At 43.9% G+C, this 25,420-nt stretch overlaps 1 protein-coding gene across 1 annotated transcript in view; it reads right to left on the bottom strand.

Moving 5' to 3' along the window:
* cwf19l2 (CWF19 like cell cycle control factor 2) overlaps nt 1-25,420 on the bottom strand; it is a gene marked incomplete at its 5' end in the record, with an annotated part of 149,647 nt that overhangs the window by 57,273 nt on the left and 66,954 nt on the right. Inside the window, 4 exons of the mRNA XM_084308552.1 lie at nt 12,417-12,657; nt 12,767-13,184; nt 13,362-13,463; nt 18,223-18,338. Coding sequence (XP_084164678.1) covers nt 12,417-12,657; nt 12,767-13,184; nt 13,362-13,463; nt 18,223-18,338 — 877 coding nt within the window. The remainder of the gene's footprint in view (nt 1-12,416; nt 12,658-12,766; nt 13,185-13,361; nt 13,464-18,222; nt 18,339-25,420) is intronic.

Here is a 25,420-nt window from a genome sequence, read left to right on the forward strand (position 1 = left end):
GTACCTGTCAGGCGAGATGCTGCCCCTGGCACTCTTCAGCACCAAGGTGCCAGTTGGCGAGCGGCGCGCACTTGCAGATGCTATATTGGAGCACAAGCCGGCTGATATATCCATGCAAGCCCCACAGCTCCACTTTGGCACTGGCTTCAGCAAGCCAAAGTTTCCAACCCTCTCGCCGACCACCAGCTTGGCTGACCTTGCCAACCGAGACTGCTGGTTCGGCATGCACCTGCTGCACATCGATCCCGCGTTTCTTTCACTGGATGTAGAGGATTGGGTTACCAGTACAGCATTTCAGATGGGTGCAGTGAATGTACGTGCCATCAATGTTGTGAATGACTGTGCCGAGCGTGGAGTCAAACTGACGTCAGACTTTGTGGCAGCAGCCAGGAGCACCTGCAGAATGTGCTACAGGCAGTTGAGCATGACCGCTCAACACAGCCAAATCTTCGCTGCTGCAAGCGCAAGCTGGACCAGGTCTAGGACTCTAGGATGCTTGAGACATGTTTGAAAGACTATTTCAATGTTGTTATCAAACATTTTGTTCTTAAATGTTAGGGTTAATAAATGTTCTCAAAAACTATTTCTTGCCGTTTTTGAAATTGCCATGTCATGTTATCTAGTAAAACGCCAATTTATATATATTTCACATGCTGTGTGCTACCTCTAAATCTCAACAAATCTTTCCCAAACTTTGCACAAATCATTTTTATGTTTGTCCGAACAGAATGCAACCCCACACAGATTGATATGTTGAGATTACATTTTTGCATTGCAATTTGATGCACCCATTATATATATATTTAGTATTCTCCAACCTCACTTTGTTTGTTCTCCAATTACCCTTTCCCCTTTGTGTTTGTGCTGTGGGTTTCAATCCCCACGATAATAAATATTATTTCCCCTTTGGGAACAGTGGGTTTAAATCCCCGCTTTAATAAATATCATTTACTATTTGGAACAACGCCTTGTGTTATTTTCTTTACCTGCCTGGGACCGGTGCTTTAAAAGCACTACTGGACGGGCTGGTTTTCACATACAGCCCGTTCCAGCTTATTCTATATTGTCTTGTGACATTGCTATGTGACATGGGGGCTCATTTCCGGTCTTTCATGTCCTTGTGACATGGGGGGCTCAATGCCGGTCTGCTGTGTACGTTTGACATAGGGGCTGATGGTATTAGGTAAAGTGGTGTTGTTGTTTATTAGTATTTATGTATCCATGCTGTGTTTTATATAATAATTAACCATTCGTGTATGCTCTTAACCAGATCTCTTTTTTCTACCACATAGGTAACTGGGGGGGGTCACCTGCTTGGCTAGAGGGTGGGGGGCACGAGTCGTGATTCCGGTGGAGTGCGCAATGAAATCGGTAAGCGACTGAAGATATGTGTAGCCTTCATCCCGGTATGGGAGTAGTTTAGCTGGGATAGGCTAGAGTGACACAGGTGACTCCTAATTGAGTGGTTAGGAACATTTGTTATTGTTTTCATTTGGTAGATGTGGTCAGTTGGATTGTTTTGGTTAACACTTTGGTTGCCTTGGGTTAAATTAATGATATACCATAGATTGCCAGCGCTATTTGTCTATGGAGAAAGTCCCCTTCTTTGCATGGCTATAACTTTTTAAATTCTATTGCTACATTGCCATTATTAGGGCCCATTCAAAGTCCTATATGTATTGTTCATTGTGTAGCGTTAAACTTTTTCATTCACATATTCATAGTAAAGTATGGTCTAATGTATAAGTATGTTTTCATCTCTTTCTGCAGCTTTCTCCAGAACGTGATATATAGCCCCAAATGCATTATATTGATGATGAAATACAGTTTGATGGCAATCAGCGCGATATAAAAAATTCCAACTAGACGTACTTCTAGAAGTTACTACACGTCATCTGATGTTGACCGGATGGGCGAGGGGGCGTTTATAATTCCGTGGGCAGCGTTATACCAATCATCTAATGTGGGTCAAATGTTGATAAAAGCAGTTAGTATCGAAGATGGTAACGCTACACGCTGAAACTCACCCCAGTCTCCGCGCGCCGTTGGGCGATCATCGCCGAGTAGAAATTTTATCATTATGGGATATATTTTTACCCGGTCCATCTCCAGCTTGTATAATGGTATATACGTCCAAATCATGTTGTTTATCGAGTTATTGCCAATCGATCGCTATGTAGTGTGACGAGCTAGAGTGCCGGAACCTATACCGAGTGCCCGGAAGTAATACGGCCGACCAGCAAAACCTCTACTGCGCTTCCTGTTAAGCGGTTGCGCCGATCGGCCACCAGATGGCGCTCCTGAACCGCCAGAGAGCTCAGTGGGTCCTGCTGGTGGATCTCAGGCCAGCGGAGGGGGAATATGAATCTGATCGCAGATTTTTGAAATATTGATATAAGGACGCTGTACAGCGTCCCCCGGCAACTTTAGCATGGCCAGCAAAGACGTGAAAAGACGTGCCCCGGCAGTCAAAGTGTTAAGAGGTATAAAAGCAGAATGTGTCTATTATTATTGCGCACGGTCATGGTTAACTAAGTGAGGACGTGATATATATATATATTTTTTTTTGGTGTATCATAGTCACGCATAAAGACATATTATGGCGGCGTCGGCATTTGTTTTTGAAGTCTTCGTGGCGGATCCGACAGAGGATCAGGTGGAAGGTTGCACTAAGGCGGAATTAGGCCTTATTGCTAAGCATTATAATATTGCGGTGCAAAGTTCCCAGTCCAAGGCTGATATGAAGGCAGCTGTAATAGCTGGGTTGGTGGAGCAACAGGTGTTCAGCACGGCTGTGGGAGTGGTGAGTCATAGTGACTCACTGTTAGAAGACCGGGGGGTTAAAAACACTGGCGATAAATCTCCCTTGCGTGATCTTAACCCGGAGGGTGGTGCTATTAGGAAGAATAGTAGTACGCCCAGAGCTGAAGGTGAGAGCGCGGGCGATTCAGATAAAGACTCCACGTCTTCTGGCCATACGCGCTCTAGTCTGCGTTTTGCCCGTCTCCAGATGGAAGAGAGAGCGCTTTTGCGCAGGGAGGAGCGAGACAGGGAAGAGAGAGCAGCTGTACGAGACAGAGAAGAGAGAGCAGCTGTACAAGATAGAGAGGAGAGAAAGGACGAGAGGGACAGAGTGGAGAGAAAGGAGGATAAAGACAGGGAACTTCAGCTGGCCATGGAGCGGCTAAGGTTGGAAACTGGAGCTGGTAGTGGTGGTAGTGCTACCTCCTCTCCAGCTGGGGTTTCCCCGGCTCACTTTAATATCGGCCAGCACGTTAATCTGGTACCCATGTTCCGAGAATCAGAAGTAGAGGCTTATTTTTCTGCTTTTGAGCGTATTGCACAGGCTCTGCATTGGCCGGTGGAGATGTGGGTAATTTTACTTCAGACCAGGCTCACTGGCAAAGCCAGTGCAGCGGTAGCGTCATTAACTATGGCAGACAGTCAAAGTTATGAGCGGGTGAAGAATGCTGTTTTACGTGTGTATGAGTTGGTTCCCGAAGCATATAGACAGCGTTTTCGCTCGCTCAGAAAATCCCCTTCTCAAACAAATACTGATTTCTCCCGTGAACAGAGGAATCTTTTTGAACGATGGTGCGCGGCGAGTAAGGTGCAGGATCTTGCAGCCATGAGCGAGTTGGTACTCATGGAACAATTTAAACTATGTATGCCCGAAAGAAACCGAACTGTATCTGAATGAACAGAAGGTGTCTACTCTCCAAGACGCTGCTGTTTTGGCGGATGAATTGGCGTTGACGCACAAGCATGCTTCGGTGCGTAACGATGCTGTGTGTGTTGAAAGCGGTGCGTTTCCCTCTCGGGAAGTACCATTTCGGGGACATGGCGAGCGTGCGTATCGGCCACGCTCGCCTCCGTCTGAAAAGAGACATTGTAATTATTGTAGGAAGCCAGGTCATTTGGTGGCGGACTGTTATGCATTTGTGCGCGATCGGCAAAATACTGACAGGCCAGCTCAGGAACCAAAGGTGGTGGGGTTGATTAGCACTGTCTCACGCCCTGGGCGGGAGAAACCAGACAGTTGTTTTGATCCTTTTATATCTTCTGGTTTTGTGTCACTGTCGGGTAAAGTCTGTGACCAGCGCGAGGTGAGGATCCTTCGTGATACAGGTGGTTCACAGTCCTTTATGCTGGCGGATGTATTGCCGTTAAATGTGGAGTCGTCTTGTAAATCAAGTGCCATTGTGTGCGGGATAGAAATGGGCTACACGCCCGCTCCGTTACATATGATACATGTGCGGTCAAAGCTAGTCACAGGTTGTTTTCCCGTGGCGGTTCGTTCCTCTTTTCCGGTAGCCGGGATTGATTTTATCATGGGGAATGATATAGCTGGGGGGAAAGTTCTGTGCGATGCGTTGATTGAGTCAGCAATCCAGCCACGCTCGCCGCCGTCTAGGAGACCGGTGGTGTGCAATTATTGTAAAGAGACAGGCCATGTGGTAAAAGGATGTCGTACGCTGAGGAAGCGACAGGACAAAAGAAAGTCAGCCAAGAAACCAAAAGGTGTGGGGGTTGATTTTGTCATGGGGAACAAGTTCGCTGGGGAGAGTGTGATCCCTGTAGTGGAGGTTGAAAAGGCTCCATTGACTGACTTGTGTTGTGATGAATTGATTGATCACCCCAATGTGTTTTCTGCTTGTGTTGTCACCAAGGCACAGGACGGGGAGCGAACTCAAGTTGACATTGAGTGACTCTGTCGGTGGCGAGGCGGCTCTCGCCGAGGACAGGGGGCCATCTATTGGAGAGATGGAAGAGGTTGCTGTATGTAGCGTTCAGGGGAAGCTGGTAATTCCCGAACCATCTATTGGTGAGGTGATGATGGAAGACGTACCACTACCACCTGAAGTTACATTCGTCAAGCAGTGTCGCCCGAGCAATAAAGCTCTAAAGCGAGCTCTAAAGCGGTGGAGGCTGGGTGTGTAGCTGACCATGTGCATTTGACATGGTTATTTGTGAGTTAGGTCTCACCACATTTTTGAGACCGGTTTGCATACGGTAGCCGGTGTGTGCTACATGCACTGACGTCACAGTTTTCACATGCGCGTCTATTTTGCATACATGCATGTTGTGCGTAGTGTTGTACGTGTGCATGAGGCAATTGTTATGTTGTCTAGGCCTGTGTGGTGCTGGTGTGCCCATTGGTGGGTGATTGTGGGAGGAGAATTTTTTTGTTGTTGTTTCTGTTCTCCCTAGTGTGTGTACTAACCTCATGTTGGGTAATACGTAATAATGTTTTGCTCACCCTACAGGTTCGCTCTTATGGGGGGAGGTGTGACGTACATGGGTACGTGGGTTGGGCATTATCATTATTCCTGTATTTATGACACCATCTGAACATCAGGTTAGTATATAATTTGTGTTGTCTGTTATGTGTGGTGTTGTGTCATCTCCTAATTTCTGTTTCTATTCACAGATGCCACTCATCTCCCTGATTGGATTGGTTGCATCTGATTGGTGCACCTTGGAACAGGCAGTGGAGATGGGTGGTTAATAGAGTGGAGATGACACAACATCGGGGCGCCTCACTCTGTCAGTTGACACTGATAGAGTTTCGTGAGGTTGCCATTGATTGACCACTGTGTGTGGATTACCTTGTGCTTATGTTTGCCACTGTGTGTGGACTTACCAGTAGCCGTATATATATGTATTGTGTTGTGGGCCTTAGAGACATTTGCCTTCCTGCTTGGAAGTAAGTATCCATATATATATAACTATCGGAATTATACTATATCTTATATTATGTTATATCATATGGTATTATATATATATATTTAGTATTCTCCAACCTCACTTTGTTTGTTCTCCAATTACCCTTTCCCCTTTGTGTTTGTGCTGTGGGTTTCAATCCCCACGATAATAAATATTATTTCCTCTTTGGGAACAGTGGGTTTAAATCCCCGCTTTAATAAATATCATTTACTATTTGGAACAACGCCTTGTGTTATTTTCTTTACCTGCCTGGGACCGGTGCTTTAAAAGCACTACTGGACGGGCTGGTTTTCACATACAGCCGGTTCCAGCTTATTCTATATTGTCTTGTGACATTGCTATGTGACAGTGCTTACCGGAGTCTACATACAGCCATGAGCTAACGCTAGCAACGCTATCTGTGTGAGCTAGCTCGCCACATATCCACTACTGAAAGGCTACATCCTGACTCCCCAATAACCGTCCTGGGCGACTTCAATTACACAAACCTCTCACGCGAGCTTCCCAACTACAAGCAACAAGTAAAATGCCCCACCAGAGGAGCTAACACCCTAGCCCATTCCGTGATCGCAGTCACGGAAGGGGCTACTAACACCCTGGACCACTGTTACAGCACAATTAAATCCGCTTACCGTGCATTCCCGAGAGCTGGGAAAATCTGACCATGCCATGTTGCTCCTCATCCCATCATACAGACAACAACTTAAAACCGTTAAATCCGTGGTAAAAACTTGTGAAAACTGGACCCCTGAAGCAGTTGAAACCCTGAGAGGCTGTTTCGAGTGCACTCTGTGGGACACCTTCAGATCCACGTGTAGCTCCCTGGATGAATTCACAACAACAGTGACGTCATACATCCGGTTTTGTGTGGAGCTGTGTATCCCCACCAAAACTGTTCGGTCATTCGGCAACAGCAAACTTTGGTTCAACAAGGACCTAGCAACACTCTGCAAAAAGAAAAACACTGCATTTATCAGTGGTGACAAGGAAGCATACAAATCAGCCAAATATGAACTCCGGTCTGCTATCAGGAAGGCCAAATCAAACCACTCAACAAAACTGGAAAACCTATTCAATGACAATAACCCCAGAGCAGTCTGGAAAAATCTCCAACAGATGACAAACTACAAAGCACGCCCGCCCCCCAGCAGCAGATGAAGACCCTGACCTCCCTGATAAACTCAATCAATTCTATGCAAGGTTCGATAATGTCACTCACAGCACACCCCCCTGCCCCCCTCCTCGGCCCCCACTCCTCCCTCCCCCTTTCTCCATCCAGGAGGACAAAGTGAGGGCGGTCTTCAAAAAAAGCAATAAAAGAAAAGCAGCTGGGCCCGACCATCTCTCCCCTGCAGTACTCAGCTACTGTGCTGACCAGCTAGCCCCTGTATTCACCGACATCTACAACACATCACTAAGCCAATGTTCAGTCCCCCAGTTTTTTAAACAGTCAACCATCATTCCAGTCCCAAAATCCTCCAAAATAACCTGCCTCAATGACTACAGACCCATAGCACTCACATCTACAGCAATGAAATCATTTGAGCACCTGGTCCTAGACTACCTAAAAACCGTCATATCACCTCAACTAGATCCATACCAATTCGCGTACCGTGCCAACAGGTCAGTAGAGGACACCTAGAAACCCCCAATACATACGCACGCATCCTGTTTATTGATTTTAGTTCAGCCTTCAACACAATCTCCCCCAACAAACTATTCTCCAAACTTCAGGACATGAACATCAACCCGGCCATAAACCACTGGATCCTTGACTTCCTCAGCAAGAGGACCCAAAAAGTCAAGGTGTACAACCTCACATCCCACTCCCTGACACTCAGCACTGGTGCCCCACAGGGCTGCGTGCTTTCCCCCTGGCTCTTCTCCATCTACACCAACCAACTCATCTCCCTGGACAGCTCTGTAAAAATCTTTAAATATGCAGACGACACCACCATCCTCGGCCTGATCACAAACAACGACGAGACCTCATACCGGCGAGAGGTGGACAGAGCAGCGAGATGGTGCTCCATCAACAACCTCCTGCTCAACACCTCCAAAACTACAGAAATAGCCATCGACTTCAGATCTGCCAACAAAACACACAAACTCCCACTATCAATCTCTGACCAATCCATAACTCTGACGGACTCACTCAAATTCCTCTGCACCCACATCAACAATAACTTAAAATGGGACACCAACATCACCTACATCACAAAAAAGGCCCAGCAGCGCCTGTACTTCCTCAGGCAACTGAGGAAGTACAGGGTCAAACGCCACCTGCTGGTCCAATTCTATACTGCCATCATACAAAGCATACTCACCTCTTCAATAACAGTCTGGTACGGTTCCGCACAAAAACTCTCCATTCAAAAACTTCAGCGCATCATAAACAAGGCCTCCAAAATTATAGCATGCGACCTTCCCTCCCTGGACTCCATCTTCACATCCTGCACAACCACCCGCACCAGAAAAATTGCAAAGGACCCCTCACACCCAGCACACCCCCTGTTTCAGCCCCTGCCCTCAGGTAGGCGCTTTAAGTCCATCCTTTCAAAAACCACCCGCTTCAAGGACAGCTTCTTCCCCACCGCCATTTGGACCCTGAACCATTTGGATACCATCTGACCTCAGGTAAGGAATCTATGTTATCAGTGTTAAGATAATCAGACTAGTTTTCACGGATATATAAGCGTTTATGTGATATGTGATATGGCTGTTTTGACTGTAAAAGCCAAAAGGAAATAAGAGCAGCGATTATCAGCCCACGGCACGAGCGTGCGCACACATATACTATCGATCATCTAGCGTTTATTTGAAAACGATTCATAAATAGGCAGACAAATGACAACGTTCTGGAATATTCCAGTAAAAGGCGATTATCATAGGCATGGGTTGTTTTTTCTCCGAAAACGGGTGATTTTCAAAATGCTATCAAACGGAAATGAAGCGATAAAAATACAATCTGCCTTGATTAGACACAGCCATAATTATAGCCATAATTTAAAACATAGATTAGGCGATATTAACGTTAACATTGGCCGTGGATCGTGGCATTCAAGGGGGTAAAAAGGAAAACACGACTGGCGCTCAAAGTGTTAATGGTATTGTCTGAGATGTTTGTAAATAAAAAAATAAAATAAAGATTTAAGTAAAAGAAAAAAAGATAAAAATACACAATTTTCAATGAGATGCAATAGCTCCATCTGGCAGTAGATGGTGGTGTTGACCATCTGCCTGCTCAGACAGGGTCTGAAGACTATACCAGAGGCTGCGGCTATGAATTATGAGTAGATATAGCGAATAAACGATATAACAATCCCAAAAACTAGTAAACCCGTTGTTGCCGCTATTCGATTGGCGGCCAATAACGAGTAAACTCGTTGTTGGCGGCCATTGTGTGAAAAGACTCATACTTTGCTCTAACTACCAGTAACCTACCTTTCACTATTTCTTCCACCACATAAGATTGCGGTAGGAAGCTTTTGGAAAAAATTTGTGCTACTCCTTCACTAGGTTCTACCTAAATGACTTAAAATAACTTCTCCGTCCCACTCCTTTCTCCAGTCGGTCTCATTCATGTTATCACTGTGCGTTTCCTGAAGCAACATGACACTAATGAACTTCAGCTTCACAAGTTCAAATAGAATAGAAATGTTCTCTTTCTCACATCTCTTGCTCAATTTAAATTAAGTGCAGAGTTTAAAATCACTCATCAAAATGTATGTGAGAAAAAACAAGAATAAAATAACATAACAGGAGATAAATTACATTAAATCAATTCTACTTCAGTATTCAGTAGCTATTGACTGATTTCCTGTACTAGTTTCTTCAACCTGTAGACATCTGTGGTAGCGTATCCCCCCTCTTTAATCTGGGCTTTAACAGAACACAGAAACAGCTCATTATCTGCAAAAGAAAAAAATAATTATCTACTTTTTCTCCCCATTTTCTATTTTTTCTCCCATCCCAATTTCGTATTATCCAATTCTACCCTCCCCTGTCTCGAACGTTGTTAGACCATGCCTCCCACTGGTAGGCTGCAATGTGGACGAAGCCTTGCATCACGTGTCCCCTCCGGTACACGAGGAGGCAGCTGTCGCATTTTTTCACCTGCACAGCGCGATCTCTGTGGCGAGGAGTAACGCGTGGGAAGCTCACGCTGCCCCCGATACTTCCTGATTCTGCTGTACAGGCGCACCAACCAACCTGTAGGAGTCGCTGTCCACAACGTCCGATCCCCACCCACCGGCTTTCCCACCCCCTAATACTGCCAATTGTATTAGTATGAACAACCAGCCAAGCCGGAAGCAACGCAGAGAGCTGGGCTCGAACCCAGCATATCCTGCGTTAGTGGCAAGCGCCTTGCCCACTGCGCCACTTAGCCACCCTAAAAAAAAAATATTTAGTTTATTCCTTTCATTATTCTTTGCCCATTTTCTGGCATTAGAGCCCCTCTCACCAACTGGACTCTTCCTTTTTAGCACAGGAAGCTTAGTGGTACTTCCTCCCTCTATCACCTCCTATCATTATTCAACACTGCACCTTCAGCATCTTTATTTGCAGTATTTGGTGTTTCAACAGCCTCATCTGCTCCTGTCTTTATGAGGGGAGACTTTTCACTCTGCCTGGGTATTTCAGTTTTGTCCTTACTTTCTGGATTATTTCCCTTTTTTCTAACCCTTCATTGCCCTGTCTACCTATACTCTGCCTACTTTCTCTCACTTCTTCACTTTGCGTTTTGTCAGCAGAGGAAGGTTTCTCAGGACAGGCCTGCTCCAAATGGCCCTCCCCTCCACATCCAAAGCACTTCAAAGTCCCAGAGTTTACAAAAATCACATAATAAAAATCGTCCACTTTCAGTTCCTCGTCTTTTTTATTCAGAATCAAATTCACCTGACGCTTGTGTGAAACTACATATCTCAATAGCGGTGACTTGCAGCCTGACATTAGTTTCCTAATTGGTAAAACTAACATTCCATACCGCGACAATTCTTACACCAAAAAATCATCGCTAATGTTTGATACCGTTACTCTAGTTCAGGGGTGGCCAACCCGCGGATCGCGAGCCTCATGCGGCTCTTTGACCGTCAATGTGCGGCTCCTCCATCAATTTTTTTATTCCATGAGAAGGTTTCTCTCTCTCTCTCTCTCTCTATTTTCACTGTGCATCTCTTCCAGCCCATTTTTTGTTTATTGCAGTTTTGTCATTTGTTACGGTGTTAATTGTTTTATTCGAATAAACACATAAAGGTACAGTTTATTTACTTATGAAGGGTGCCATAACTGAAAAAAAAGTTGAGAAACACTGTACTGTGGCTCTTTGTGGTAGCACAGTAATTTTTGTGCCTCTTAGTTTCTGACTGGTTGGCCACCCCTGCTCAAGTTGATGGGTGTGTTGAGCGGAGATACTGAGACAATCAACATCTGCTTAAACCACTCTATTCACTTGATCAACGTCATCCACAAAAATCACCACTGCACCATTCAGTCTAGCAGCCGATTTAATGCTGCCGTGACCAACAACTTTTCTGACTGCCAAACTGAAATCTTCCACTGAACAAGGAGAATCAGGTGCAACTTTAAAGCCATGTTTCCTAGTGGGTTTGGCAAACACACACACAATCACAACGCTCTTAAATGAACACTATGTATTAGGGGTGTAACGGTATGTGTATTCGTCCCGCGACTTCACGGTACGGACATCACGGTTCGGTACATACAGCCATACGACGAATACCTCTCATACGACACTAGGTGAAACTAGGGTTGCACATTTTACAAATGTATGCTCAATATCTTTACTTTACTTTACACTGGCTTACTAACAGTCTTAACACAGAAGGTCATTCATTTAACGTTGAATATCAAGCTTGTATTGCCACATTTAGATGATGAATAAAGCGTTGAAGCTTGTAAAGGCATGATGACAAGCCGAACAAATTACTGTAACAACGCACTCTCTGCACTGGGCTGTGTCTCCCCTCCTCCCTTCCCCCTTACTACAGGTGTCCCTCAAACAAAACCATGAATGAATGATATGTTTGTAACACAGCAGGGTCATTACAATAGGCTGAAAATGTTCATCGTTTTCTTGTTCGCCTAATAATGTTAACCAATGGAAATCCAAAATATTGATAAATCCTCTGCCATTGTTGTGTAACATGGCATCTCTTCTCTAGAGTCTTCTTTCTATGCTTCACATGAAGTAAAATCTATTCTAGAAGTGAAACTGAAACTTAAAAAGCGTACACCGGTGGGGGGTGGGGGCAGTAGGCAATTAATTTACTCAAGTGGATTCCTGAACACAGAATGACACCGTTATCACTGACTGACTACCACGGCAAGCCTAGGTGGAACTAAGTATAACTTAATCAAATAAAATGATAATTTAATAATAATAATTATTATAAATATATAATAATCATTATCATTTTTTTCCCCTGTTGTACCGAACTCGTACCAATCGTGACCCTCGAACCCTGGCTTCTGTGTACTGTTACACCCCTACTGTATGTATACACAAAAACCGTGCAACAACTAAACAACCTTTACAGCATCTATAAGAATAAACATTAAAAAGATAGAAATATAGAACTCACTCACAAACTCAAAAATAGACTGACAGACCCCACCAATACCAAACCAGACAGAATGACCTGTCAACCTGTCCCTGACACACTGACCTTGATGATGTCACAGAGGCCACATCACCATGGCGACCCTCGTCAGCAGCGGGTATGGCTTTCTCGACCTCCCTCTCCCTCGCCTGCTCCGGTTTTCCTGGAACGTCAGATTCCTGAACGAGAGCGCCGCTCTTCTTCCTCCAGGTCTTCCGCCGCTCTTCTTCCTGAGAGTCCTCACCCTCAGAGCTGGGCTTCAGGAAACTCTGAGAGGAATGGTCTGCAGCTGAGACAGTCTCTCTGCCTGGAGAGAGAGCAAAGAATAAGGAATCTGTCAGTCCGTCTGTCCGTCCGTCTGTCCGCCTGTCCGTCTATCTACAGTATATATTTATCTATGTGTCAGGTCAACCCACCTCCATCATCATCATCGTGGTCCGATGGTTTGAGGAAACGTCCTTGGAGAGATCCCAGCGAGAGGGGCAGCCGGCTGCAACCCAGCCCAGGAGAGGAGTTCCCTCTGTGGGCAGGTCGCTCCTCGTGCTGAGGCCTCCTTCCATCCCTATATCTGTCTCTCTCTTTGTCGCCATCTCTGTCTCTCTCTCTGTCTCCATCTCTTTCTCGCTCTCTATTTCTGTCTCTGTATTGTTCATTCTTTCTCCCCCCCTCTCTGTCTCCGTCTCTCTCTCTATCTCCATCTCTTTTTCGCTCGCTATTTCTGTCTCTGTAATGTTCACTCTTTATCTCCCTCTCTCCCTCTCTGTCTCGTGGCCTCTCTCTCTCCTCCTCCTCCTTCCCATCCCTCTGTCTCTCTCTGTCAACCCCTTGCCCCTCTCTTCTCCTCCACCTCTCCATCCCATCCTCCTCTCCTCTTCTCTTCCATCCTCTTCTCTCCGTCCTCTCTTCCTCCTCTCCTCTTCTCTCCATCCCATCATCCTCTCCTCTTCTCCTCCACCCTCTTCTATCTGTCCTCTCTTCCTCCTCTCCTCCTCCTTTCTCCATCCCCTCATCCTCTCCTCTCCTCCATCCTCTTCTCTCCATCCTCTCATCCTCTCTCCCTCCCTGTGTTGCTCTCTCAGCTTCTGCAAGTCGCGTCTGAAACTTCTCCATAGACTGAAACACACACGCACATACACAAACATAGAAAGAAACATATGATGTATTTTGTAGGTTATGTTAAGGTTATATAAAGGTTATACGCTGACTGGCCTAAAAGCAGAGAAATCCTAGACCAAACAGCCCTTAACCCAAAACACACATTAACCCTAACCCAAACACACCTTAACCCTAACCAAAAACACACCGTACCACAAAACACACATTAACCCTGACCCAAACACACCTTAACCATAACCAAAAACACACCTTAGCCCTAACCAAAAACATGCCTTAACCCAAAACACATCTTAACCCTAACCCAAACACACCTTAACCCAAAACACACCTTAGCCCTAACCCAAACACACCTTAACCCAAACCAAAAACTCACATTAAGCCAAAACACACCTTAAACCTAACCAAAACACACCGTCACAGCACAGAAACAGCCCTCCTCAAAATCACTAATGACCTCCTGATAGCAGCTGACTCCGGACTATTATTCATCCTCACGCCCCGGGCAGACCGATCGCGCGCGTGGCCTGGCACACCGAGTCCGACTTCAGAACGCACCCTCCCTCTCTCTCTCTCTATCTCTCCCGGTCTCTCTATCTCTCACAACATGCCTACAGAATACAGGCTATTTATTATTATTATTATTTTATTTTTAATTATTGAATTATTATTATTATTATTATTATTATTATTATTATTATTATTATTATTAAAAGCTGTGACGAGGACCTATTTAACCTATATATCTATTAGCTGCTACAATAATACACTGATATCAAGCCTACTGGTTGCTGTTCAATAATAATAATAATAATAATAATTACCATAATTAGCTGTCAGGAAACAAATAAAACGTGTAAAAACATTTGTCATTATTAGTACCGGTAGGTTATATAGGTGACAAGGTGGATTGACTTAATGACTGCTATATCCTGCTATTATTATTATTATTAATTATTATTATTATTATTATTAACATTATTATTATTATTATTATTATTATTATTATGCAACATTGTAGGTTATTATTTGATATCAGTATATAGTTATAGATATAGTTCTTCAGACGGATTCCTACGCCACTATAAAACTACATTATCAATGGTTTGGCTTGAACAAACAGACAGACAGACAGGCAAGCAGATATACAGACAGATAGACAAACAGACAGACAGACAAACAGACAGGCAACCAGATATATAGACAGATAGATAAACAAACAGACAGACAGACAGGCAACCAGATATATAGACAGATAGACAAACAAATAGACAGACAGGCAACCAGATATATAGACAGATAGACAAACAAACAGACAGACAGGCAACCAGATATATACACAGATAGACAAACAAACAGACAGACAGACAGGCAACCAGATATATAGACAGATAGCCAAACAAACAAACAAACAGACAGACAGACAGACAGGCAACCAGATATATACAGATAGACAGACAAACAAACAGAGAGACAGACACTGGGGGTTGGGCGGGGTAATACTAAGTATAGTAATATGGTTTATTTGCATTGGGAAAGATACAGACACATTAGCTGGATATTTTCACGCGGATCGGAATCACGGCGTGCCCGTGGGACACTTTTCTGTTTCTGCGAGTTTATTCCACGCTTTCGGCTTTCCTTTTCTAAGCATTTTCGGGGCTACATGTGAATGAGTAAAAGTTGCGGGACGCCCAGATGTACCCACGGTAGAAAGCTCGCGTGGAGCCCATAATAGGCTCACTTAATACAGCGTTTTTAAAATCATGCAACATTTTCAGGGTTGCGAGCCGACCTTTTCCCCTCGTTTTCGATGATGGAAGTGATTTAGGAAAAGCTTCGGCACGCCGAGAGGTACCCGTGGATTTAAACTCGCGAGGATCGGGGCAATATTCGGCCCGTGGGAGCAGTCACACGCAAGTTATTGAATTGGGGTGGGGTAAAATGATGGCAAGAGGTAAGATTTTGGCACCACACCGGCACAACTCAGGACAGAAGAATAGCGGATGTGACGTCGGTAAACAAGCCACACACACACCGCAGAGCGGGTCTTCTCCAAAGCGGGGGTGGAGCAAAAATAACTGCTAGAATACTCAATCAGCAGCAGAGTAGTTCATTGCTGCTAGATTGTTTGTTTGTTTAATCAGTTGTAAAATACTTTACATCAATAAGATGTAAATAATAATAAAGTAATAATAATACATTATTTATTTATTAAATATTAAGTTTGGATTTTTTTTTTTTTACAACTGAGGTAGGTAGATAAAATTTTTAGAGACTAAAGTACAGAAAAAAGGTACCGTTGGGTACCGGTATCGATTCAAATGTGAAAGGTGCCCATCCCTACTGGTCGTACTCGGTTCATTCAGTTAAAATCATTCACATCCCATCCATCCCCCCTCTCCTCCGGTGTTCCCCAGGGCTCTGTCCTTGGCCCTATCCTCTTCATCATCTACCTCCTCCCACTTGGGTCTGATTCTCCGTAAATACAACATCAATTTCCACTGTTACGCGGACGACACCCAGCTCTATGTTTCCTCCAAACCCACTTCCACCCTCCCTCCCTCTTCCCTCTGTGCCTGTTTACAGGAAATCAAATCCTGGTTCACAGAGGTTGTCCTCATTGGCTCCAAGTCCACACTCACCAAGCACCCCAGTTTCACCCTCACCATAGACAACTCCTTGGTTTCCCCTTCCCCCCAGGTCAAGAGTCTGGGTGTCGTCCTCGACAGCACCCCATCATTCCACTCCCACATCAATAACACCATCCGGTCCGCCTACTTCCACCTTCGCAACATCAACCGCCTCCGCCCTTCACTCACCCCCAACAGTGCCTCAATCCTGGTCCACTCCCTCGTCACTTCCCGCTTGGATTATTGCAACTACCTTTTCTTTGGTCTCCCCCACAAACTTCTCCAAAAGCTCCAACTGGTCCAGAACGCTGCTGCCCATATAATAACCAGAACCCCTGTCATCAGTCACATCACCCCCGTCCTACGCCAACTACACTGGCTTCCCATTAAACACAGCATAGATTACAAGATCCTCCTCCATACATTCAAAGCCATCCACAACCTCGCCCCTCCATACCTGTCCGACCTCCTCCACATCAACATTCCCACCCGGTCCCTCAGGTCTGCCTCCTCCATCAACCTGACCGTCCCCCCAGCCCGTCTGTCCACCATGGGGTCAAGAGCCTTCAGCTGCTCTGCCCCCCGCCTTTGGAACTCCCTCCCCCCCGACATCAGGAACATTGACTCCATCTTCCCATTTAAAACCCACCTCAAAACCCACCTGTTTAGGCAGGCGTATGTCTGATTTTATTTTTTAAATGGATTGTGATTGTTAATGTACTGTTTTTAAATTGTTGTACGGCAACCTTGAGTGTCTTGAAAGGCGCCTTATAAATAAAATGCATTATTATTATTATTATTATTATTATTATTATTATTAAACCTAATCCAAAACACACCTTAACCCTAACCCAAAACACACCGTATCCCAAAACACACCCTAACCCAAAACACACCCTAACCCAAGACACACCCCAACCCTAAACACACTTGAACCCTAACCCAAACACACCTTAACCCTAACCAAAAACACACCTTAGGCCAAAACCCATCTTAACCCTAACCCCAAACACACCTTAACCCTAACCATAACTCAAAACACACCCTAACCCAGTGGCGTCCACAGATATGGCTGAAGGGGGGCTTGAGCCCCTGCCCTTTTGCCCCAAGTGCCCTTCAAAAATAATATGTAAAAAAAATAAGACTGAAATGTATACTATCCATGAAAAATATGAAGACGGAGATGTATACTAGTACTATCCACGAAAAATAAGAAGACGGAAATGTATACTACTATTAGGGATGTCCGATATTATCGGCCTACCGATATTATCGGCCGATATTGGCATTAAAATGTCATATCGGAAATGATCGGTATCGGTTTTACATTTATTTAACCTTTATTTACCCAGGCAAGCAAGTAAGAACAAATTCTTATTTTATTTATTGTGAAAAGTATACATAATGTTGTGTTTTTTGGGGGGGGAACCCCGCATCGGTATCGGTTGATATCGGTATCAGAAATTAAGAGTTGGACAATATCTGTATATCGGTAAAAAAGCCAATATTGAACATCCCAAATTACTAGTACTATCCATGACAAATATGAAGATGGAAATGTATATCCATGAAAAAAATACCGTGCACACCATAACCCAAAACAGACCCTAATCCAAAACACATCCCAGCTCTAACCCAAAACACACCCCAACTCTAACCCAAAACACACCCTAATCGAAAGCACACCTTAACCCTAACCCAAAACACACCTTAACCCTAACCCAAAACACACCTTAACCCTAACCCAAAAGACACCCTAACCCAAATCACATCCCAGCCCTAACCCAAATCACATCCCAGCCCTAACCCAAAACACACCCTAACCCAAAACACACCCTAACCCGGTCCCTAACCCAAAACACACCCTAACCCAAAACATGCCTTAATCAAAGACACACCCCAACCCAAAACACACCCCAACCCAAAACACACTCTAACCCAAAACACACCTTATCCCTAACCAAAAACACACATTAACCCTAACCAAAAACATGCCTTAACCCAAAACACACACATGTCTGTATGTACAGTAGGGGATGTGTGTGTGTGTGCGTGTGTGTGTGTGTGTGTGTGTGTGTAGGGGATATGTGTTTGTGTGTGTGTGTGTGTGTGTGTGTGTGTCTCACTCCATATCTCTGAGACACCACGTCACTGAGGCTGCGTTGTTCTCTCTCCGCCTGCTCCTTCATCCTCTTCAAACTCTTCCTCAACCAACCAACACCTCCATCATTCACTACAGAGACTGGAGGGGGGGCAGGGGCAGAGACAGTGATCCACCGCACCAGTCTATTCCGCTGCTCTTTTAAAAATCACATATCTGATTTAGTATCCAAAATCAGAAAACCAATAACGGGCTGTTTTTGGTTGTTTTGATTTTGTTCTGAAGTTGAAAATAGAACATGAGAAAATGGGATATTTTATTGTTTTCAAATAAAAGAAATGCACACCTTTGTTTGTAGAGCTATATCTATATTCTATATTATAGCTATGGATACAATACTATGGTAATTTGACAGTAACTATCTTCTGTCCAAGATGCAAAAAATAATACATTTTGTCATGAATACGTTCGCGCGGCATGCCATGGTGAATATAAGTATAATTTCGGAATGATCCAGGCTAATTCCTGGGAGGCCGGCTACAGGGCGCAAACGTGAATTCTACTAAAAGCATTGCCGTTTCGTCCCTGGACACGCTACTATTTCCAAATCAAATGTATATAATAGGTATGTCTCATCATAAATGCATGAAAGGGGGGGGGGGGGGGGGGTAGTTTCTGATGCTTTGATTGCCAGTAGCGGCATTCGTTATTACCACAACACACGCCGATTAGCTGGATCGGTATGAAATCATTGTTGGATCAAGCTGAAATTGACGTCAGATAGCCCTTACCTGTGGTCAGGGGTATTCCAAAGAGAATATTCCAATTGTTTGATTGCCATCTGTCCATCTGGTCCACGTCATAATCCAGCACAACATATCCATCGATTGTCCCGAAAACGATTCAATGCGATCAAGTGAAGCCCTAGGCTTCCCTGTACTAGAAAACTGCACCCGGAGCGGTTTAAACGAAACACCCGGTCTGGAACAGGGTTTACTGCACTCTCGATACTGCCTACTAGCAGGATCTGGCCGGTACTGCACCCTCTGTGTTCCAGTATGCCTTTTAACGGCAACATACGGGTCCGTGACATTGAATAGAATATTAAAATCCAAAAATGTATATATAAACATTGTTGGCCGTGAAAGAGTTAACACTTTGACTGCCGGAAAACGCTTAAAAGCGTCATTCCCGGCCATGCTCAAGTTGCCGAGGACGCTTTACAGCGTCTTTAATATCAATATTTCAAAAATCTGGGATCGGATTCATATTTCCCCTCCGCTGGCCGGAGATCCACCAGGAGGACCCACTGAGCTCTCTGGCGGTTCAGGAGCGCCATCTGGTGGCCGATCGGCGCAATCGCTTAACAGGAAGTGCTATGGAGATTGTGCTGGTCGGCCGTATTACTTCCGGGCACTAGCTATAGGTTCCGGGACTCGATCTCGACACACTACATAGCGATCGATTGCCAATAACTCGATAAACAACATGATTTGGACGTATATACCATTATACAAGCTGGAGATGGACCGGGTAAATCGACATCCCATAATGGTAAAATTTCTACTCTACGATGATCGCCCAACGGCGCGCGGAGACTGGGGTGAGTTTTAGCGTGTAAAATTACCGTCTTCGATACTAACTGCTATTATCAACATTTGACCCACATTAGATGATTGGTATAACGCTGCCCACGGAATTATAAACGCCCCCTAGCCCATCCGGTCAACATCAGATGACGTGTAGTAACTTCTAGAAGTACGTCTAGTTGGAATTTTTTATATCGCGCTGATTGCCATAAAACTGTATTGCATCATCAATATAATGTATTTGGGGCTATAGATCACGTTTTGGAGAAAGCTGCAGAAAGAGATGAAAACATACTTATACATTAGACCATACTTTACTATGAATATGTGAATGAAAAGGTTTAACGTTGCTACACAATGAACAATACATATAGGACTTTGAATGGGCCCTAATAATGGCAATGTAGCAATAGAATTTAAAAAGTTATAGGCATAGCCCTGCAAAGAAGGGGACTTTCTCTATAGACAAATAGAGCCGGCAACCTACGGTTGATAATGAATTTAACCCATGGCACCCAAAGTGTTAAGGGTCATAATTTGTTAAATAAGTCAGCTTTTGCTCAGTAACACCGGTTCCTGACAGGCAGCGAGCGAGCGAACTGGAGACGAAATCGCGTGCGACACTGTCCTGATATGACGCGGCGCTTGTCCGAGTGTGTCTGTGTGTGTGTGTTTACCTGGAAGCACAGGGGCAAAGCAGCCTGCGATTCTCGACCAATAAAAAGTGTTTAGGGGCGGGACTCGGCCGCGTAATCGCTCAACTAGAGACACAGCGAGCGAATATTTGAGGGGGGAACGACATCGCCACTCAGTTCGCTGTCGCTCGCGGCAGGTCAGGATAGTCTGATTGAAACTAATACATTTTTATCATTTTCGCAATCACGCTCGCTCGCGTCGCTGCCTGTCAGGAATGGGTGTAATGCTTTGGAACGTATGTGTGTCTGGGCTCAAACATCAAGTTCTGGATACAGAACTCTGAATCATGTTGCTTGGCCATCTCATGATAAATTAGACATTTTATTGACATTCCCCATTTCAATTCAATTAAAATTGCTCCGTTCTTCGCTTGTCATCATGCCTTTATAAGCGTCGGATGATAGAGATATAGTTAGTCCCCCTTAACTCATTCACTACCAACAATGATTATACTCGTTATTGGCCGCCAATCGTTGAGCGCCAACAACGAATATACTCGTTATTTGATCGTTATTTCCCACTGACTCTGGGTTAACATTGGGAATCGCATTGAGAATGCCTAGGTGCAATACCGGCCACATAACGCTAGACGGCGGTATCGAGCACCCTTTCTAACATTGTATCCTGGGCTGTGGGATGGCCAAAGGTTTCGGGTTACATTTTTCCTTGTCGGGCAAGACAAACGGTTCTGCTGGTTACATAATATGCCCGATCCATATGTTGTGGTGGATTATGCCGTCGAGCAAATGGACATTGGATGTACCAGATGACAATCAAGAAATTGGAATATTGTTTTTGGAATACTCAGGTCGCAGGTAAGGACAATTTGACGTACATTTTTGCTTGATCATGCAAGGCTTTTGTACCGATTGGGCTGATAAGCGTTTTTAGTGTTGAATACGAATGCCGCTACCGACAATCAAATCATCAGAAACGACCCCCCCCCCCCCTTTCATGCATTCACGATGGAACATAATACCTATGATGTAGATTTGATTCCGGAACAATAGCGGGTTCAGGTGTAACGGAGGTACAGCAGTCTATCCACAGTCACGTGGTACAAGTAGTTCGGTGGCTGTGGATGTTAAGCGGTACTGCAAGTAAACTCACTCCCCAGAGGCATCCAAACTGAGCGCTTAAGGGGGATATCCTTTCTTGGCGCAGCGGTTTGTGATGTCGGCCCCGGTGCGGGAGACCGGGGTTCAACTCCCACTCAGGGCAATCCCTTAACAGGGGTCGAATCGGAATTTGAAACACAACGCAGAGCAATACGAGACCGGTTACACAGGCAAGAAACTGCAAGGTCTACAATGGAATCGACATATACTGCCATAACTAAGCATTTCATGAATTACCCTAGACCGCTCTAAAACCATTATTTATATTCACCACGGTATAACACGGGAACATATGGATGGAAAAATGATCTATTTTTTGCATCTTGACCGGAAGAAACTCAATATCAAATTACTATAGTATTGTATCCATGGCTATAATATAGAATATAGATTTAGCTCTACAAACAAGTTTGACAAACTCCCATCGTTTACAGCGTGGCAATACTACCACAGGATAAGGCTAATCCCCGGCGGTCCATGAGTTAACACTTTGGACGCCAGACCCGATGATAGTCGGGTTAACTCGCCGAACGTTCAGCGCCAGGACCCCCGAAAACCAGAGTATAGTCGGGTTTTCATCGTTATTTCTTTTATTCGATATTTCCATTCATTACAGACACACGGACATCTGGGTTAACATGGGGAGTAATTCTGAGAATGCCAATGTGCAATACCGGCCGCATCCACCCAGGTGGCAGTATCGAGCACCCTTTGAAACATGATATCTTGGCCTGTGGCTCAAACAGAGGGCTCTGGTCGGATTTAAATTGGTTGGTTGTCCCGATCGGATTGAGAAACGTAAATTACTCTCGGTCCATGATGTGTGGCGGATTATGGTGGCGACACGATCGACACCAATTCTGGGACTCGCGATCAGATAATTGGAATATTCTTTTTGGGGCACATCCTAGTGAAGGTAAGGCCTATATGGTATCAATCCTGCTGTGATCCAGCCATGACTTCACTTCGATCACAATATGTGTGTATTTTACTCCACAACATGTGCCGTTGGTGACGATCAAAGCATCAAAAAACTACCCCCACACCCTTTCATGCATTCATGATGAAACATAATACAGATAATATAGATGTGATTTCAAAACAGTAGCGTGTACAGTAGGGATGTGCATCTCCATCACTGAGGCCGATGCGATGCGCATCTCGATATGTTGCCAACGATACGATACATTAGCGATACATTTGAAGCACCGGGCGATGCGATGCGATATGATTCACCCCTGTTGAGATACAGTTAACTGTTCGATATGATTTGATTCAACACGATGCAAAATAATGATACAATTTTATGGTATGACAGAGGATTTGGTTGTATTCCTTATATGCAGAATTATTATTAAAAATACTGTAAGACTAATTATATAAAAACTCTTGGGTGCCTAAGACTTTTGCACAGTACTGTGTTTTCTATCCACATTAGCTAAAAACACACACAATTTATATATACACACTACTGTGAGACAATAATAATCACACACAAAGGGATAATGGCTTATAGCAGACTTAATGATTTTATAATATTTCAGATAATGAAATTAAATGTTTATCATCAACTATCCAGTTTGACCACTTCAAATCATTGAACGTAGAGAGAGAGAGAGACAGAGAGAGAGAGAGAGAGAGAGAGAGAGAGAGAGAGAGAGAGAGAGAGAGAGAGAGAGAGAGAGAGAGAGAGAGAGAGAGAGAGAGAGAGCACGTTTGAGTTTGAGCATTCTGATGTGCCGTAGTTGACCACACCATGATGGCATTTTGTCAACACAGTTGGAACCTGGAGGAAGCGATATAAAGAAACGAATTGCCAATAAATGTGAAGTTATCTTTGAACCTATGTTGTCAAGCCTCATCAATAATATACCCCCCCCCCATTTCCTCACTAATGGAACTGGTGTTGCGGAGTCACGTTAGTTAGTTAGATAGTTTAGCGTTAGCTGAGCGGCTAACAGCGGTCAATTAAATTCATGTCTCCTCGACTTCCACTGTTTGTTGATAACTGTGACGCGGCTCTCGCCTTCGTAGTAGCGAAGCAAAGATAGTCTCTGCTGCTGAGTGCTGACAGAAGTGGATGAGAGGAAATTATATGAATGAATCGGTTTTGACCGATGCAAAGACGCTACAATAGATGCATCGTGAGTTCAACCTGAATTGTAGCCGATGCGCACTTTTTCCACCGGTGCACTCGCATCTTGAACGTTTATGCCGGTGCACCGATGCGAATCGGTGAATCTTAACATCACTAGTGTACAGGCGAGAAATGACAACATTTTTAGTGAATTGCACGTATTGCTGCATAGCGTCGTTTTCTGGGATAAGACAGGATTATTATAAAACTATAGTCATATTCACCACGGTATAAAACGGGAATGTATGGATGACATTTTTTTTTCTTTTTCTCATATTGAATGATAGATACTTGATGTCAAATCGGCTAAAGTATTGTATCCATAGCTATAATATAGAATATAGTTATAGCCCTGCAAACACCGCCACGTATTCCTATATATATTACAGCCTTGCGCTTTTAACAACACATCACGCATATCACGGTGGCATCCAAAGTGTTAAAGGCTGACCACATAATATAATAATAATAATAATAATAATAATAATAATAATAATAATAATAATAATAATAATAATAATAATAATAATAATAATAATAATAATAATAGGCTACATGTTTTATGTCTAATTAAAATAATATACAACACCAGAAGACGCAAAAAAAAAATCACGGTACAACTGGTTGCCCTGGACTCCTACGAGACAAAACTGTAACATTGCATCATCTACTTAGGGATAAAGCAATTTTTGGAACATGGAAATGTAGGGTTTGTGAAATAATATTTAATGAGTATCTTCATTTGGACCCCCAGAAATATTAGTAGTCATTTTTGGAAAATTGTGCTTTAACTCGTGCTTTGCTATTTGGAGGTTCAGTTGCTGTAAGGTTTGTGAAATAATATTTAATGATTATCTTGTATCTTCATTTAGACCCCCGGAAATATTGTTATTATACCTCTTTGCATATACAAATTGTGCATATTAAAATAAAATAACGATATTCCTCGAGTGCGGTCCCTACTCCCTTTTTTGTGACTTAGTCATTTTGGACTACGCACCTGTCTGAGCGCAGTGGTTACCTTTTCTACTTACAATTATTATACCTCTTTGTCATAATTTTGAATACGAGATGTTGCTCTCCACAAACAGCAGGAGGGCTTTGCGACAGAGCTTACGCTCCATTGGCTCCACCACAGAGACAAGTCCCTCAAAAAAGAGACCCGAGCATCGAGTCCTGCCTGACATACCCCTGCATACTGTTTCAGCAGAGGACGAGCAAGACGCATTTGACCGGCCTCGTAATGTGCATGGTTCCTCGTGGCCGGACGATTACCCAGCCTTCTCTTATAATTTAATATAGCCTATATTTTCATTAATGTTATATGCATTTTACAATGTTTGTTCACATGGGCCTAAATATTTACATATACCAGGAATGTATCATTTAACAATCCTAACTATTTACATATACCAGGAATGTATCATTTAACCATCCTAACTATTTACATATACCAGGAATGTATCAGTTAAGCATCCTAACTATTTACATATACCAGGAATGTATCATTTAAGCATCCTAACTATTTACATATACCAGGAATGTATCATTTAAGCATCCTAACTATTTACATATACCAGGAATGTATCATTTAAGCATCCTAACTATTTACATATACCAGGAATGTATCCTCTGTATTTAACTATCCTAACTATTAACATATACCAGGAACGTAACCTCTGT

Source organism: Notolepis coatsorum (assembly GCF_963971535.1).
Source record: "Notolepis coatsorum genome assembly, chromosome: 1".
In the NCBI taxonomy this organism is placed as follows: Eukaryota; Metazoa; Chordata; class Actinopteri; order Aulopiformes; family Paralepididae; genus Notolepis; species Notolepis coatsorum.